This window comes from Erinaceus europaeus, chromosome 6 (assembly GCF_950295315.1).
Source record: "Erinaceus europaeus chromosome 6, mEriEur2.1, whole genome shotgun sequence".
Lineage (NCBI taxonomy): Eukaryota > Metazoa > Chordata > Mammalia > Eulipotyphla > Erinaceidae > Erinaceus > Erinaceus europaeus.
The window spans coordinates 21,626,877-21,645,640 of NC_080167.1; the positions used below are offsets into that span (position 1 = coordinate 21,626,877).

The 18,764-nt window shown below is 38.1% G+C and overlaps 1 protein-coding gene across 10 annotated transcripts in view; it reads left to right on the top strand.

Moving 5' to 3' along the window:
• LOC132539100 (POTE ankyrin domain family member A-like) overlaps positions 1-15,862 on the top strand; it is a 46,746-nt gene extending 30,884 nt beyond the window's left edge. For 5 of the 10 annotated variants that reach the window (XM_060193297.1, XM_060193298.1, XM_060193303.1 and 2 more), the window contains 8 exons: positions 199-327; positions 1,628-1,656; positions 1,745-1,814; positions 2,199-2,227; positions 2,306-2,366; positions 5,536-5,564; positions 5,650-5,722; positions 7,098-7,163. In XM_060193297.1, the coding sequence (XP_060049280.1) occupies positions 199-327; positions 1,628-1,656; positions 1,745-1,814; positions 2,199-2,227; positions 2,306-2,366; positions 5,536-5,564; positions 5,650-5,722; positions 7,098-7,129 (452 nt within the window). In that variant the 3' untranslated portion in view covers positions 7,130-7,163. Of the gene's footprint in view, positions 1-198; positions 328-1,627; positions 1,657-1,744; positions 1,815-2,198; positions 2,228-2,305; positions 2,367-5,535; positions 5,565-5,649; positions 5,723-7,097; positions 7,164-8,231; positions 8,266-8,526; positions 8,604-15,559 lie in introns of those variants that run through there. The other 5 variants (XR_009550415.1, XR_009550416.1, XM_060193300.1 and 2 more) reach the window with 5 other exon arrangements.
• Positions 15,863-18,764: the final 2,902 nt, after the last annotated feature.

Here is an 18,764-nt window from a genome sequence, read left to right on the forward strand (position 1 = left end):
ATATAAATACTAGAAAATAAAAAGGAGTAAAGTGAGATAAAATAGTTAATAAAATTATCAATGGATGGAGGAGATGTAAACTACCATGGAGTAACTGGTGAGTGCCAATAGAACTAAGGAGTAGATATCAAAATAATCTGTACTCATTGTCAAAATTGCTTTATTGCCTCCTATTAAGTGAAAACTCTTCTTTTTCAGATTTTGGTTCTGCTGCTGTGAATAATGAGACTTGTTCAAGACCCAGAAAGATCATAGTAGGTGACAGATCACAGTCTGTGCCACAAAATCTGTCAGCAGGCAGAAGAATGGTACATAGTTACTTTTCAGGTAATCTTGGATGTTTTTATTAGTGAGCGGGTGTGTTGGATCATGAATGTCAATCAACTTATTAAAAAAGTAAAGAAGGGGAGTCGGGCTGTAGCGCAGCGGGTTAAGCGCAGGTGGCACAAAGCACAAGGACCAGCATAAGGATCCCGGTTTGAACCCTGGCTCCCCACCTGCAGGGGAGTCGCTTCACAGGCGGTGAAGCAGGTCTGCAGGCATCTATCTTTCTCTCCTCCTCTCTGTCTTCCCCTCCTCTCTCCATTTCTCTCTGTCCTATCCAACAACAACAACAACAACAACAAAAAAAAAGTAAAGAAGGTCACAAAGAACTAAAGAGAATTCAATAGATGAATTCTACATGGCTTCACTGTGCTCTGACTTTTCAAAAACATGTGCCCAGTCCATTTTTAGTTTATTCCTTTTGAGCAACCTAAAACAAAATATTTAGCAAGAAATGACGTTCTTACTTAAATAAATATAAAGATGAGAAACAGATGTATAGTTTCATTTAGCTCAGTGTTAAACATTGTTGAGTGTGCTTACATATATATATATATATATATATATATATATATATATATATATATATATATGTATGTATGTTAAGTTTTACGATGGATTCTGATTTATATTTTGTTGCTATCTTAACCGAAAAGCAACCAACCAGTAAGTCAGAACCCTGAAACTGGGGCCAGGTGCACCTGGTTAAGCACGCACACTACAGTGTGCAAGGACCTGGGCTCAAGGACTCTGGTCTCCAACTTCAGGGAGAAAGCTTCAGGAGTGGTGAAGCAATGCTGCAGTGTCTCTTGTCTCCCTCATTATCCCTTCATTCTCAAGTTCTCTTTGTCTCTATCCAATAATAAGTAAATAAAAAAGTATATATATATATAACATTAAAAAGAAAACAAACCTGGGAGTCGGGCAGTAGTGCAGCGGGTTAAGCGCAGGTGGTGCAAAGTGCAATGACCGGCCTAAAGATCCCGGTTCAAGCCTCTGGCTCCCCACCTGCAGGGGAGTCGCTTCATAGGCGGTGAAGCAGGTCTGTAGGTGTCTCTCTTTCTCTCCCCATCTCTGTCTTCCCCTCCTATCTCCATTTCTCTCTGTCCTATCCAACAACATCAATAACAACAACAATAATAACTTCAACAACAAAACAAGAGCAACAAAAGGGAATAAATAAATAAATAGACCAAACACTGAAGCAATCATTTCCAAATTCAGCTAAATCCTATCTTTGTGTCACATGTTGTTGGCTTTCGTGTTTACATATAATTGATTCTGCGCTCCTTTTTCCTTTCAGAAGATCCTGAAAGTTGTCATAAACTTCTGGTAATAACTTTGATAATTGAATGTTTTCTGAATGATATTTTTATGAAATTTATATTTTTATTAACCATTTTTTTCCCAAACCCTTTAGCCTGATGTGGAAGAAATAGAAACTATTCCTTACAGAGCAGCGTGGAAATATCTACAAGCATGTAAACCAGGTAAGTTCTGGAATACAAATTTAAGACTGGAAAAAATACCACTAAGTAGTTGACTTTTCTTAATTCTTTAATATTTAATTGAAGATAAATATGCTTTTAAATTCCTGCCTGATTAGATCATATTAAGAAACATAATAAAGATATTTAGAAATGTAGATATTAAATCAGATGTCTCTACTTGAATATATTTCCTTTTTGTATCTTTCTTACTACTCTCCTAACCAAAACAGCCAAACAACAAGAAACCAATGAAACCTTAGACAATTATTGCCAAAACTACACATGAAGATATGCTCATTAAATGAATATATATATATATAATACATATATATATAGTTTGCCTGTTCATATGTAACTGGTTCTATGTACATTTTTACTTTTTAGCTTTTCCTGAAAAATACCCTGACATGAAGGTAATAACTGATTATTAGATGAGATTGAGGTTAGGAACTATAGATTATATATTAATCATCTTATTTCAAACTCAATAGCCTACCACAGAAGTGAAAGATTCTGTTCCTAATAAAGGAGATGCACAAGCATATGTATCAGGTAAATACTTAAATACAATTTTAAGGGGCTGGGCAGTGATACACCTGGTTGAGCGCACACACATTACGCAGTACTGGGGTTCAAGTTCCCAGTCCCTACCCACAGAGGGCAGCCACAGAAGTGATGAAAGAATGAAAGAGTCTCACTCACTCTCTCTCTCTCTCTTCCATTTTCCTCTTTATCTATCTCACTTTCTATAGTTACCCAAAATAAATAAATACGTAAACAAAATTTTAACTTAGTGATAAATATATTCAAGAATTGAAATAATTGTGATCTTATTTCTAATTATGCTTACAGATTTAACTGGACATAAATTAGATTTAAAATTTTGTATTCCTATTTAATTAAGAATAGTTATAATTATATTAAAGAGAGCTTTTAAATCTGTAAACTTCAAATCAGATGCTTTTTTTCTTACTTATTGATTTAACATCAATTTGCTGAACTAAAACAGTTTAGTTTAGTGCCACACACACAAGACATGTTTATGTATTTTATGTGTTTGTGTGTGGAAAAAACAGGACTGCAGGTGTCTCTCTCTTTTCCCCCTCTCTCCCTCACCCTTCTCAATTTCTCTCTCTCTATCAAATAATACATAAAAATATATAAACAAAACAATGTTGGAATAATTGGGTTGAAATGTGCAGAAAAATGAAACTAAACACTACATTTCACCATACACAAAAGTAAACTCTAACTAGATCAAGGACTCAGATGTTAGGCCAGAAATTATATAATACTTAGAGGAAAATGTTGGTATCACTTTTTTTAAAAAAATATTTATTATTGGATAGAGACAGAGAAATTGAGAGGGGAGAGGCAGATAGAGGGATAGAGATAGAGAGACCACTAGTGAAGCTTTCCCTCTGCAGGTGGGGACCAGGGGCTTGAGGGGTTCCTTGTGCACTGTAATGTATGTGCAGAATGAGGTGCACCACCGCCTGCTCCTGCTATCACTCTTTTTCACTTAAATTTTATAGGCATCTTCAACGATACAAATCCAAGCATTTGTATTATTTCTTAGCATCCCTGACAGTGGTGTGGGACGTTTGATATTTTGATATCCTAAAATTCCCAGCTTGAAAACATGCTTCTTAGCCTTCCAGTGAATGTGACCACTAGACATTAAACTTTCACAATGTTTTCAAATGCTTATTTCTGAGTTGTACCTGCCATAAGATTTATTTTGCTATTGTGTCAACTAGGTTTAACTTTGATTTTCTTATCATCTTAACCTAGCATCTGTCTTTAGCAAATATGACTGTAGGTGAAGTCTTTGATTAGTAAGATGGAGGAGACAGTGATTCCTAACAAAAATGCTGCATAGGCACTAACTTTATTTTTGTTCCTTTTTTTCTTGAAGCAATGCTGATTGATAAGACTGTGTGCTTGGTGTACAATTCGCTTTCCTAAAGTCATACTTTGCTAAGCCATGGCCATCATCTTGGTGCCACTCTTCTTCCTCTGCAGTTTGTTGAGCACCATTTTCCACTACTTGCTTTTGGTAAACTCATATGCTCAGTCACAAGATTTCTCTTGAATTTGACATTCTCCATTTCTTTGTTTGTAGAAGTGCTACAGTCTGGTTTATTTTACTGATTCCTTCTGAGTTATTTCTTATCATATCATCCCTTCTTACGTACTATAACAAAAGCCAAGGTCTCTTCTCTTAAAATTGAGCAGTATTCGATTGTACAAATATGTTGACTATCTTTTTTATCTACTTGGGGTGTTACATACCTTGGCTATTTTTAAAAATTTTTATTTATTCCCTTTTGTTGTCCTTGTTGTAGTTATTGATGTCATTATTGTTGGATAGGACAGATAGGAGAGAAATGGAGAGAGGAGGGGAAGGCAGAGAGGGGGAGAGAAAGAGAGACACCTACAGACCTGCTTCACCACCTGTGAAGCAACCCCTCTGCAGGTGGGGAGCCGGGGCTGGAACCAGGATCCTTATGCTGGTCCTTGCACTTTGTGCCATGTGAGCTTAACCTGCTTCGCTACTGCCCGACTTCTTAATATCTTGGCTATTTTAAATAATACACAGTAGTACTCATGTTTTTCCTCAAACAGTGGTTTTCTATCCTTCAAACACTTCGAAGAGTGAGATTGTGAGATTATATGGAAAGTCTGTTTTTAGTATTTTGAAAGAATTCATACTACTTTCTATAAGAGTTAGGGCAAATTATTCTCACTAGTATTGTACAAAGGATCAGTTTTCTTCCCCTTTCTCAACAGAACTGTTTTTATAGTTGTTGGTGTTGATTTGCATTTCTCTGGCAATAAATTAGATAGAGAGGAGGCCAGGTGGTAGTGCACCTAGCTAAGTGCTCACATTAGAGTGCACAAGGACCCAGGTTCAAGCCCCTGGTCCCCACCTGCAGGGGGAAAGCTCCACAAGTGGTGAAGCAGGGCTGCAGGTGTCTGTCTCTCTCCCTTTCCCCTCTCAATTTCTTTCTGCCTCTATTTAATAATAAATAAATATATTTGAAAACTAAATGATAGTGATCATTGTTCATTGTGCAATAGCTACCTACATGGATTTTTTTTAAAGTAAAGTTTGTATTTGGTTCACTTCAATTTTGTGATGATTTTGCCAGTTTTCCTTGGTGATCAAGTTATAACACATTCACTTAAGAAAAATGAAATATGTATCCTGCAATTTTCCACTACAATTCTATGCTACCTAGTTTCCATGTCAAATTGAGGAGCATGTCAAATATTTGTAGAGTTGTGGTACAAGTAAATTGATGTATTACAGATATGCTGTTACACTGTTACATCCAACAATCAATTTTCATATTCACTTACAGTCATATGTTCTTCTGAATGAATATCATTTTCTCCCCATCAAGCAGTATGTTTACCCTGACACATACATGCTTTCCCATTGTAAATATAATCAATTGAAGCATAATCTTTTAAATTCCAAACCACATGTCTTGTCAAAAGTATACTTCTGGTTTTAAAAAGCCTTTATTCTAAGTTACTATTTCTGTCACATTGCTATCTTAGCAAAGCTCATACAACTAACCAGTCAAAACCTATGCAAATTTTTGACAATCATTTCCAAATTCAGGTGTGAATATTTTGCTAGTTACCACTGTTTGATAGATACTTAAATATATTTACCTGTAATTGTGCATATGCATCTTTTGCTTTTCAGGCTCTCCTGAAAAAGACCCCAACTTGAAGGTAATGACTTTGATCACTCAGTGAAATTGAAATGAAATGATATATGTACATGATGTATTAATTACCTTATTTGAAACCCTTTCAGTCTCCCATGGAAGTGGAAGATTCTGTTGCCAATAAAGCAGTAGGGATAAAAGATGTGCAAGCACCTAGATCAGGTACATTTTTAATTACCATTTAACTTGGAAAGGAGTACACTAATTGAAATAACTATTGTCTTCTTATTTTCAAATTTAATTGGATGTAATAAAGTAGATATTTATTAAAGAGTTTTTAATCCACACATTTTTTTATTTGTGACTAATAGTAGGTTACAAGGTTGTTAAGATTATAGTTTATAGTTCCACACTACACCCACCACCACAGTGCTGTCTGTGGCTCTCCCTCCCATCTCCCAAAGATAACCACCGTTGTTCTCAAAGTCTCACAGTTTTCATGCTTCTGTTTTTTTTTTTTTTCAAGTTCATGTGTATCAGATGTCTAGGTCCCACATATGAATGAAATGATCTGGTTGTTGTCATTTATCTCTTTACTTATTTCACTAATCATAATCACCTCCAGTTCTGCCCATTTTGTCCCAAAGGGCACAATTTTTTTTTATTGCAGAGTAGTATTCCATGGAACATATACCCCATAACTTCTCTAGCTAATCATCGGATGGTGAGCATCTAGGCTGCTTCCACCCTTTGGCTATTGTGAATAATGCAGCTGTGAACATAAGGGTGCATATGTCCCTTTGAATTAATGTTTCAGTGCCCTTTGCTAATCCATACTTTTTAACTTGGATGTCTCTGTTTTTATGCTTTCCTCCTTCTAGCTTTGTTTCTTTGTAACTTATTTGACATGATAAGATTTTAGTAGTCGACCAGTCAACATTCATGTTCAGTGGGGAAGCAATTACAGAAGCCAGACCCTCCACCCTCTGCAACCCACAATGACCCTGGGTCCATGCTCCCAGAGGGATAGAGAATGGGAAAGCTATTGGGGAGGGGATGGGATATGGAGACTGGGTGGTGGGAATTGTGTGGAGTTGTACCCCTCCTACCCTATGGTTTTGTTAATTTATCCTTTCTTAAATAAAAAATAAATTTAAAAAAAGATTTTAGTAGTAACCCATGTACAGATTTGTGCATTTTATGTGTTTGTGTATATATTTCACAACATCTACCATCAAATTTAGTGTCCTGTTGAGCACATGGAATTCTCCATATATCCTCTACCTCCTACCCTATAACTATCACAGTATCACAGAATTTAAGAAACTGTTTAGTCACTATTATTTTTAGTGAGTTCTGTTTTAATATTATCTGTATTATCTCTATTGTACTTTTGAGTGAAACCATCCATTAAATTTCTCCCACTTTATTCACCTTTAAATATGTCTTAGTTTTAGTTTCTTTTTTTTTTACTGTATGAAATTCTTTTTTTTTTATATTGATTTAATAATGATCCACCTGACCATAGTATAAGAGGATTAAAATTCCACATAATTCCCAACACCAGAGTAACTTATCCCATCCCCTCTATTGGAAGCTTTCCTGTTCTTTATCCCTCTGGGAGCATGAACCCAGCATCATTATGAGGTTCCAAAGGTAAAAGGTCTGTCTTCTGTAACTGCTTCTCCACTGAACATGGGTGTTGGCAGGTTGATCCATACTCCCAGCTTGTTACTATCTTTCCCTGGTGGAGGAGGACTCTGGAAAGGTGAGGTTCTAGGACACAATGGTGAGGTCATCTCCTCAGGGAAGTCAAGTTGTCATCATGGTAGTATCTGTAACTTGGTGGATGAAAAGCAGTAAGATATAAAGCAGAACAAATGTTTTAATAATCAGGAACCTACATGTAATAATAGAGCAGATGAGATTTGGCGTTTCCATTTTGGAAGAAGCTAGGAAGTCTATTTAAGGTATATTCCAAAACACCCATGACTTTACTAATTTTTGCCTGAGCCTGACAGCTAACATGCAGGTGGACCAAAAGAATTGTCTGGGAAGATGGTGTCAGAGTTGGAGACAGGACTAGAAAACTGGATCAGGGAAGAGAGTAGCTCCCAAATGTGGAAAAATTATATAAGTGCCATTAACTTAGTTTATGTTTCTGTTCAGGTACTTACTCTAGAAAGGCTGTTTAGTTCTTACACAGTGAACATAGTAAATAGTTATTGAGTGAAAAAAATAACATACTATACAAATATGATTTAAGATATTGCCCTGTAGTCCAGAAATAAAGGGGATAGTCAGATAAAAGAATAAATTTCAGTGTATGTATGAAACTACACAAGAAAAACCTCTATAGTCATTCTGAAAAAACATGATTACTGTTTAAGTTGAAGCTTAGTATGTTTTTAAGAAAACACTATTATGGGCTGGGTGGTGGCACACCTGGTTGGTTGAACACACATGTTATGGTGCACAAGGACCCAGGTTTGAGCCCCCAGTCCCTACCTTCAGGGGAAAGCTCTGCTAGTGGTGAAGCAGTGCTGCAGGTGTCTCTCTGTCTCTTTCCCTCTCTGTTATCCCCTTCCCTCTCTACTTCTATCACTATCCAATAAATAAATTATAATAAATTATAAAAACACTATTATGAAGTAGAAAATATTCAATGTAGCTTACTCTTTGTATTTAATATTTACTAGTTTCCTAAAATTTTGTTTTTCTTTTTTTTTAGGCCTATAAAGAAGACATCTAACAAAAAGAACAAGGTATAATTTTAAAATGTTCTAATGTAGTAAAGAAATATCCTAAGATAAAGTGAGAATATAGAAGGTCTTTTGGTTGTTGAAATGTTTACTTTGATAATTAATTTAGAAACACTAATAAAGGTATCATTTGATGGTAACCGTTCAGTTCTTTAAATACATGTCTATTTTGTTATTAGAAAAGATACAGATTTAACCTCTGTACACTTGGGATATTTAAAAAATATACTGGGAAAAATTTAATAGAGTATCATCTATTTGTAGGTTAAAAAGCAAAGTAATTTTATGGATGTCCACGATGGGTTAACTCAGCCTGAAAAACAAAAAAGTTTCAGAGGATTGTAAGTTGCCTTCCTCTACTTATGAGGTTTTAGGTTGCTCATTGAACAATGTCACTTGGTGAATATAAATGTAAAGTCCTTTGTGTGTGAGGTCGCATTATATGCACATTTGTCTAGTAATGCACCCTATACTATGGGTATGTTATAGTGTTATTCCTCTCATGAATGTGATACGCTTTTATTAGCATAAAGTGAAAGCTATTGTGTATTCCCACCAAAGAACTATGATAGTTCCCACTGTAGTTTTTCTGAAATCCATTTCTCCGTTATGTTTTTACCTATGGTGAGATACCATGGTTTCTTTCCCAAACATGGAATGACCTCAGAGATATTATCCATCATTCTACCTCCTCAAATCCTACCCACACTGCTAACATAATCACTGCCTATTTTAAAAAGCCATACATCATCATTTTATATCCCCTTTCTTGAAAGTTATCTATGTACCGTAAGGCTGACTCCACAATTATCTTACTACAAATACAGTCTTTTCATGTTCTTCTTCCTATGTGTCTCTCAGTCAAAGTCATAGTGCTTTTCTTACAATAAAACTTCTATTTTTTGAAAGATTTAGTTAGATATACTATATATATATATATATAAAGTGTACAATTTGATACTTTTAAAAATATATTTTATCTGAGAGAGAGAGAGAGAGAGAGAGATGAGGGCACTGAGAAAGAGATGAGAGCACTGCTCAGCTCTGGCTAACGGTGGTGTTGGAGATTGAATCTGAGATCTCAGAGCCTCAGGCATGAGAGTCTTTTGTATAACCACCGTCCTATGTCTCCCAACCCTGATTTTGACATGTGAATACTAATAAAATAAAATAATTACCCCCATCAAAATATTTAACATATCTTGTCACTACTAAGTTTTCCTCATTTCTCTTTAGAATCATTCTTTTACTTTTTTTTTATATTTATTTTCCCTTTTGTTTCCCTTGTTTTATTGTTGTAGTTATTATTGTTGTCATTGTTGGACAGGACAGAGAAATGTAGAGAGGAGGGGAAGACAGAGAGGAAGAAAGAAAGATAAACACCTGCAGACCTGCTTCACATCCTGAGAAGCGACTCCTCTGGAGGTGGGGAGCCCCTGGGGGCTCAAACCTGGATCCTTATGTGGATCCTTGCACTTTGTGCCAGGTGTGCTTAACCCGCTGCGATACCGCCTGACTCCCTAGAATCATTCTTTATAATCTCTTAACTTGTTTGAAGATTCTGGTGTGACTCTTAAGTTTTTTTTTTACATAGATAAGCACACTTGTTCCAACACCAGATGTTGTAAAAATTAATTTTTCTATTTCATTCAATTGTAACTTTAACCAAAAAATTAGCTGATATGTGGATTTGTTTCTAGGCTCTGCATTCTAGAATCTGTATAACTTATTTGGGCTTCCTTTCAGCAATATCCATCTTTTTATTTTTATTTTTTATGTTTATTTATTTTCCCTTTTGTTGCCCTTGTTTTTCATTGTTGTAGTTATTATTATTGTTGTTACTGATGTCATCATTGTTAGATAGGACAGAGAGAAATGGAGAGAGGAGGGGAAGACAGAGGGGGGGGAGAGAGAGAGAGAGACACCTACAGACCTGCTTCACCGCCAGTGAAGCGACTCCACTGCAGGTGGGAAGCCCGGGACTCCGAACCAGGATCCTTACGTCAGTCCTTGTGCTTTGCACCATAGGCGCTTCACCCGCTGCGCTACTGCCCTGGCTCCCAGCAATATCATCTTTTTAAATTATCATAGATTTATTATCATTTTTGCAATTAGGTAAAATGAGACCTCCAATTTTTGGATCATTTAGGGTTATTTGGTATTATATTGGTCCTTTCCATTTCCACAGAATTTGAGAATCATCTTATGAATTTATTTATTCTTTTTTAAAAATATTTATTTTATTTATTCCCTTTTGTTGCCCTTGTTTTATTGTTGTAGTTATTATTGTTGTTGTCGTCATTGTTGGATAGGACAGAGAGAAATGGAGAGAGGAGGGGAAGACAGGAGGAGAGAAAGATAGACACCTGCAGACCTGCTTCACCGCCTGTGAAGCGACTCCCCTGCAGGTGGGGAGCCGGGGTTCGAACCGGGATCCTTATGCCGGTCCTTGTGCTTTGCGCCACCTGCGCTTAACCCGCTGCGCTACAGCCCAACTCCCGGATTTATTTATTCTTAAAAATACCCTGCTAGTATTTTAGAATTTAGATTTGGATTATGTTAAACCTGTCTTCTGTTTCCTTTAGACTTTGTCTTCTTCTAATTTCTGAGGGTTAAAGCTAAGGCCATTGATTTTTAACATCTCCTTTCTATAATTTTTTAGATAAGTAATGATTTATGACAGCAGTCATATGAGTGCAGTTCTTATCCGTAGGTGTCTGCACACTATTCCTTCTACCTTTTGAAGTTCTCCCCTACCATTTATTTATTTATTATTGCCACCAGGGTTATTGCTGGGGCTCAGTTCTAGCACTAAGAAGCATAGCTCTCAGTAGCCATCCCTCCACTTTTTCCTTTTAACTTATTCTTTTTTATTAAGTTGGACAGAGAGAAATTGAAGTGGGAGACACACACACACACACACAGAAATGCAGACACTTGTAGATGTGCTTCATGACTTGTGAAGCTCCCCCACTCAACTCCAGTTGAGGAGTGGGTGTTTGAACCCTGGTCCTTGCACGTGGTAATATGTGTGCTCAACTGGGTGAGCCAACACCCAGCCCCCCTTTTTGACTCACTCTTAACTTCCAGTCCATAGATTTGCTACAACCAATCACACCATACTGTCAATCCTTTCTACTCTTTCAATCTTGAGAAAGAACTGATTTAGTCACACTCTACAAAGTCAGCTATGTTTTCATATTCATCATATTCCAACTGCTTTCAAAATTCTTTCCATTTCTTCTTTCCCTGAGAGTATATTTACATGTACGTTATGCAGTTCTCAACCATCTCTAGAGATGTTTTTGACTTACTTATGATTGATTTAGATCATAATTTGTGAAGATACTTTTGGATGATTCATGAAACCTTTATGCTTTGCCTTTTTATTAAGTTTTCCTTATGATCCAGACATTAGTTGTTCGGGTTTTATCATTTTTTATTCTGTTTTTGATAAGAGTACTATGGGTTCTTAAGCTTCTTCAGGCTAGAATATGAGATTATTGTACTTCATCACTTGAAATCCTTTGTCTAAAAAAATATTTTTAATGGACTTTCCTCAGTTTTCTTTTGTTTAGTTCAGGTAAATCTGTCCTTGTTCCATCTTGATGAGAAACAGACAGTAGTAGAACATGGGTGCATTCTGTACACCACTTTCTATCTTTGTCTTTTTTTTTTTTTCTATTTAGTTATTTTCCCTTTTGTTGCCCTTGTTTTTATTGTAGTTGTTGTTGTTGCTGTCGTTGTTAGGTAGGACAGAGAGAAATGGAGAGAGGAGGGGGAGACAGAGAGAGGGAGAGAAAGACAGACACTTGCAGACCTGCTTCACCGACTGTGAAGTGACCCCCCTGCAGGTGGGGAGCCGGGGGCTCAAACCGGGATCCTTACGCTGGTCCTTGTGCTTAGCGCCAACTGCGCTTAACCCACTACGCTATAACCTGATCCCCTTCTTTGCTTAATTGTTTCACTGCTCATGCTGTACCTTTTGGCATATTTATCTCTTCCCCAGGGATAAATTCTTTGGCCCTATCTAGGTCAAGTTCTGCTATGTAATCATTGAATTCTGTTTATCTCTTGAATTTATTGTTATCATTTTACAGGTCATTCTCTTCCTCTAGGACTGAAGCAAAACAAGAACATGACTTTCTCTTTTCTCTGTAAAGCTTATCTTGTTGCCTGCCACACTGTTGATATTTAATGTATATTAATTCAATATTAGTGAGACGTGAAAAACAATGACCTTTATACACAAAATTTCTAAAAGATTTTACTACCATTTTTGTTTTCCTGCTAATTCAGGTTGTGTTAGCATGGTGAAACTCCATGATAAAGTTCTTTAATCAAGTAGTCAGCAGAACGTAAAAAAGTCACTGGAAATATTTACTAGTAAAATTAAGAGAATAAGAATCAAAGGTAGTGAGCCAAAAAGGGAACAACAGAAACCAAAAGATGGAAAAGTCACAGAAAGAACATAAGAAGCCCCAAAGAAAAACAGACAACAACAACAAAAACAACCAAAACTGAGAACAAGAACACACCAGTGTGTGTGTGTGGGGGGGGAAGTCGGAACACAAAAGGAACCACTAAAAGCAGAAGCTAAAAATACAAAAGATCATATAAAATTGAATGGGAACAAAAAACACCACAGTGTGAAAAAAAGGGTCGGTGGAACACAAAAGATTAAAAAGAGAAATAACATTAAAAGGCTACATGGAAACAAGAACATGACTGAATGAAAAATACAAACTATTGCAATACAAAATACACTACCAGAAGTAAAACATATAAAGCCAGAACATTAAAAAGTTGAACAAGAATAAGCTGTAGACAAAGCTAGTAGATCACAAAAGGAGCTACCAGAAACAAAAGATTAAAGAGAAAACATAGAATATTAATAATTTAAATGGGAATGAGAGAGAGAGAGATATGAAACTAGTGAAGTATGAAAGAACGGACCAGAAACCACCAGATTAACACACACACACACACACACACACACACACACACACACACACACACATAGAATATGAAAAAACTGAACAGGAACAAGAGCACCACACTGAGATTTTGAACAGTTTAATACTCAAAGTCCAGCAGTCATTATTTGACAAATATCAGTTATTTTTCATATCAATGCTACAAGTGTCTTATATAAATTCATTCATTCATTCATTCATTCATTCATTCATATCACCACCAAGGTTATAGTCGAGGCTGGGTGCCTGCATAAGGAATGCATGGCTCCCAGTGGCCATTTTTTTCTTTTGTTATATATTTTTAATTTATTTAATAGGACAGATAGAAACTGAGAGGGAAGGGGGAGATGATAGATAGATAGATGGATAGATGATAAATATAGACAGATAAAAATAAGTTTTCTTCATCACTTCTTCATCACTCATGCAGGTAGAGAGCAGGGGTTCAAACCTGGGTTCTCACACATGGTGATGTGTGCACTCAGCCAGGTGTGCCATTGCCTGGCCCCACTTCTATCTTTCTGATAATTTTGAAAAAGCTTTCAGTGCAAACATAAGTAAGCTAAAGTTTAAGAACTATAGACATTATTTTATGCATAATCTGAATTAATCCCAAGAATTTTATATTACTTTATAGGTTTCCACAACAGAATATGATATAGACATTGTTTTCAAGACAGAACAATTTTTTAAATGTAGTTGTATTCCTTTTTAAAAAAATATCTATTTATTTTCCCATTTGTTGCCCTTGTTTTTTAAAATTTTTTCATCTTTATTAATTAGATAGAGACAGCCAGAAATCATGAGGGAAGTGGGTGATAGAGAGGGAGAGAGACAGAGAGACACCTGCAGTATTGCTTCACCACTTGCAAAGCTTTCCCCCTGCAGGTGGGGGTGGGGGGCTTGAATCCGGTCCTTGTGCACTCAACCAGATGTGCGCTCAACCAGATGTGCGACCACGGGGCCCCTGCCCTTGTTGTTTTTTTATTGTTGTAGTTATTGTTATTGATGTCGTTGTTGTTGGATAGAACAGAGAGACATGGAGAGAGCAGGGGAAGACAGAGGTGGTAAGAGATAGATACCTGCAGATCGGCTTCCCCGCCTGTGAAGCGACTCCCCTGCAGGTGAGGAGCCGGGGGCTCAAACTGGGATCCTTACTCTGGTCTTTGGGCTTTGCACCACTGCCGGACCCCCATGTAGTTGTATTCTTAAGAAATGCATGTAAAAAATAAATTGGGATGTATCATTCACAGTTTATTCAGTGATTCTCTCATGCATATGTAAAATTAACTTAAAGTTCATATTGAAATCACCCACTTGTCCTCTTCAATGTTCACTTAATATGTATGCTGTGTTGTTCCAAAAGGGATTGCAAAATGATTCATAATATGCTTAAATATCAGTCGGGAGATAATTCAAATGTTAGTGTGTACACCTTATCTGTGACAAGCCCTAGTTTTGAAAAAAAATAAGACTATGAGGGGCCAGGTGGTGGCACATCTGGTTAAATGCATATATTACCATGCACAAGGACCCAGGTTCAAGCCCCTGGTTCCCACCTGCAGGGGGAAAGCTTCATAAGCAATGAAGCAATGTGGCAGGTGTCTCTCTACCTCTCTACCTTCCCCTCCCCCTCCCTCTCAGTTTCTCCCTGTCATATTTATCATATTTAAAGACTTTGTATGGAACTTGCTTTGGGTTATGGGGCTGTTAGGGATTGATTTTGATATTTCCGAGCCTCAGGCAGAAGAGTCTGTTGACTAAACCACTTTGCTATCTTCCTGGTCTCCCCTATTTGTTTTAAAATTTTTGGTATATGATTGTTAAGGAATGGATAGTCCCTCTTCATTGCATAACTGCAGTGATTGTCATGGTACCTCAGGACATGGTTATTGATTGATGGGTTAAGAATGTGAAAACCAGAAGCTCTGTTATCTCATAACAGCAATGAGTTCAACAACAGGAAGCCTGCTATGACAGTTGTCTTGTATTTTGTGTGTAGTTATCCACAGGTAATTCTTGTTCTTTTCACATACGTGTTTAGATAGAGATGGAGAGAAAACAATAGAGAAAGGGGAAATAGGAAGAGAGAAAGAGGACACTCCTACACCATCACTTCGACATCACCCTTGCTTGAAGTGTAGGGACTAGGAGTTTGAACCCGGGTCCTTTTAGTATGGTAATGTGTGTGCTCAACCAGGTGTGGGCGTACCACCCCTCAGCCCCAGATTCTTAATACTGATAAAAGTATTAATGTTTCTACCATTATTTTCTTAAATTACTATAGAATACTTTAGATAAAAAGATTTCATTCTTTCCAGATGCAGTGGAATTTGGGTCTGCTTTCCCCAGTCTCTCATCTAGGATCTTCTACTGCTGAGGCAAATGAAACAGAAGACCTACTTTTCAGCAGCTCAGTGTTGAGAGCTTATTCTTTGCAGGTGTGAGAGCCCACATTCCAGTCCCATCAATGTACGAGACAGCTGACTGAACTATGTCTTAAAAAAAAAAAAACAATCATTAAATAAACCATTTTGAAAATTTACCATTGTTACAGGAATTTGTAGATATTTTTAAGTATACTGTCTGATCTGGGAAAAAATAGTAAAAATTTGTTTATGGAATTGTTTGCATATTTTGTTTGCCATTTAACTAAACAATGACTCCCTGCCTTGTTTTTCTCAGTTTAAAATTTTCGTTAGGGAAATGCTATACAAAACAGCTGTTATTTTAGGGTTACACTCTCACATCTGTCCATATTTAGCAGTATGCCCTGCCTACCACCAGTAAGAATTACCATAGGACACAATGCCACAAAACACCTTTCAAACTTTTGAAACCGGAAGTGATCACTGGCACTAGTCCTAGAAAATACCTCTTGGTATGCAGATTTTAAACTGGGAATGCAGTGCCTGGATTTTCTAGAACAAGATACTCTTCTCCTTATCTATATTAAATTAACAGTTCTCTCTCTCTCCCTCCCTTTATTTAATTTAAATAATTTATTTGATAGGACAGAGACAAATTGAGAGGGAAGGGGAAAATAGGGAAAGAGAAAGACACCTCACCACCTACAAAGCTTTCCCCTTGCAGGCAGGGACTAGGGGCTTGAATGTGTATAGTTGCATATTGTAACATGTGCACTCAACCAGGTGCACCACCACCCAGCCACTTTTTTCTCCTCTCTCCTCTCCTCTCCTCTCCTCTCCTCTCCTCTCCTCTCCTCTCCTCTCCTCTCCTCCCCTCCCCTCCCCCTCCCCTCCCCTCCCCTCCCCTCCCCTCCTTCATTCCTTCTGTGAGAGATGGTTAGGTCTTCTCTTCAAAAGAACATGAATACAACTATTTAGTACAAAAATTCTTTTTATAAATTGTTATCTATGTCCACCCGTGGTCAGTAGTTTTGTATTCTTTAGGCCAGCTCCTTGCAGTGCTTGCTAATGCTCCAGCAGAGACCCTCAGACTCTCTTCCTCCTCTCCTTATTTAGGCAGCGGGGAGATTGTGAGCTCTGAAGCCCAGCCCAGGGGTGGAGAGACAGTTCTGCATCAGGTATAAAAGACAGGAGAAGGGTGAAGGATGTGTGCTGCTGCCTGATGGCCACTGTTGGTGGCACGCCCTTAGTCAATGTAAATTAAATGACACCAGGAATGCAGGATGCTAGGAGGGCAGGATTGAAGAAGTTGGGGATGGATATAGGGAGAGAGGAGCAATATATATATATATATATATTAAAAGTCTAATGTTTCCTGTGTAGTGAGAATTTTTTAAATGATTTTTAAAAAATATTTATTTCCTTTTGTTGTTTTATTATTGTTGGATGGGACAGAGAGGAAGGGAAAACAGAGAGGGGAGAGAAAGATAGACACCTGCAGACCTGCTTCGCTGCTCCTGAAGTGACGCCCCTGGTGGGGAGCTGGGGACTCCAACCAGGATCCTTACACTGGTCCTTGTGCTTTGCACCACCTGCGCTTAACCTGCTGAATTACCACCCGACTTCCTGTAGTGAGAATTCTTTTTGCATCAGTCCATAAGCTCACAAGTTGTCTCATCATGGGATTTATTTTATCACCTTCCCTGGAGCAGACTCTGCATTTTCTAGAAACTGTAGAATCCCCCCTCATCTTCCTTCCCTCCAAAAAAAAAAAAAAAAGCTTCTCATGTAAAAAAAAAAAAGTTCATAAAACTGGTATCTCTTGTCTGGGATACCAAGTTACTCCTTTTGACCCTCCCCTACCCGACCCTGACTTCCCAACTGAAAGTCCTGGTACCTGCCACAGAGCTCCAGGCAGCTGTGTTGGAATTCCCTGACCAGTGTCATCACGAAGAACATCACATGATAGAGGGCTTTAACTGACACAGTTTCCAGGGCGGCTCCAAGTAGAAGAGGGGCGAGAGAGGCTTTGTTTGACTCCTAAGAGAGTCAGTGCTGAGGAAAACTGTTCCCCTGCTGGTGTGGATCCTATACCCTGATGAGGTAAAAGTAGTAAAGATTAATTGTTCTGTGTTACAAGAAAACTGACTCCTCTTCTCTGGAAGCCCATTTCTTCCCATTTTGTCCGCAGCCCTCATTCACACTGGATGCTGCCCTCCTGTTGTGTAAATTCTGTCTCAGCCTGAGGTCATAATGAACCTCAGGACGCCCAGCAACAAGGTCCAGAGGCACTCGGGGACTTCGAGTGCTCCCTGCTGGCAGATTGGTGCAAACACAATCTGTCTGCTGGGCTCAAGTAGCCTCTGGTGGGGGGAGTGTGCCCCTTGTAGTTCCAGAGATGGAGGGAAGGCTAGTGGGAAGGAGGGATGGTGGAGTGGGCAGTTGGGACTCCAGGAAAATCTGGTCATTATTTTCCCCACCTTCACACTGACTTATAGAAATCTGTCACCAACAATAAGAATTGTGGAAACGAATGAGTATTTCCTCTCTTCACTCCTCTAGATTCACACCCAGTATACAGACTGTCCTGTTTTGAAAACTCTTGTCCTGAATTGCATCATTGAAGGGTGTAGGGTTTCTTAGGTAACTTTCTTTTTGCCTCCAGGGTTATCTCTGGAGTTCTGTGCCAGCAGTACGAAGTCACTGCTCCATGGTGGCCATTTTTTTCTATTTTATTGGATAAGATAGAAATTGAGAGAGTCGAGAGAAATAAAAATACACGCAGACCCGGGATTCGGGGAGTAGCGCAGAGGGTTAAGCGCACATGGTACAAAGCGAAAGGGCTGGCGTAAGGATCGGGGTTCGAGCCCCTAGCTCCCCACCTGCAGGAGGTCGCTTCACAAGCGGTGAAGCAGGTATCTTTCCCGCTCTGTCTTCCCCTCCTCTCTCCATTTATCTCTGTCCTACCCAACAACAACAACAACAACAACAGTTATGACAACAACAACAACAAGCACAACAACAAGGGCAACAAAATGAGAAAAACAGAATCCAGGAGCAGTGGATTCGTAGCGCAGGAACCGAGCCCCAGCAATAACCCTGGAGGCAAAAAAAAAAAGGCCTATGGAGACCTGCTTCATGGCTTGTGAAGCGTCTC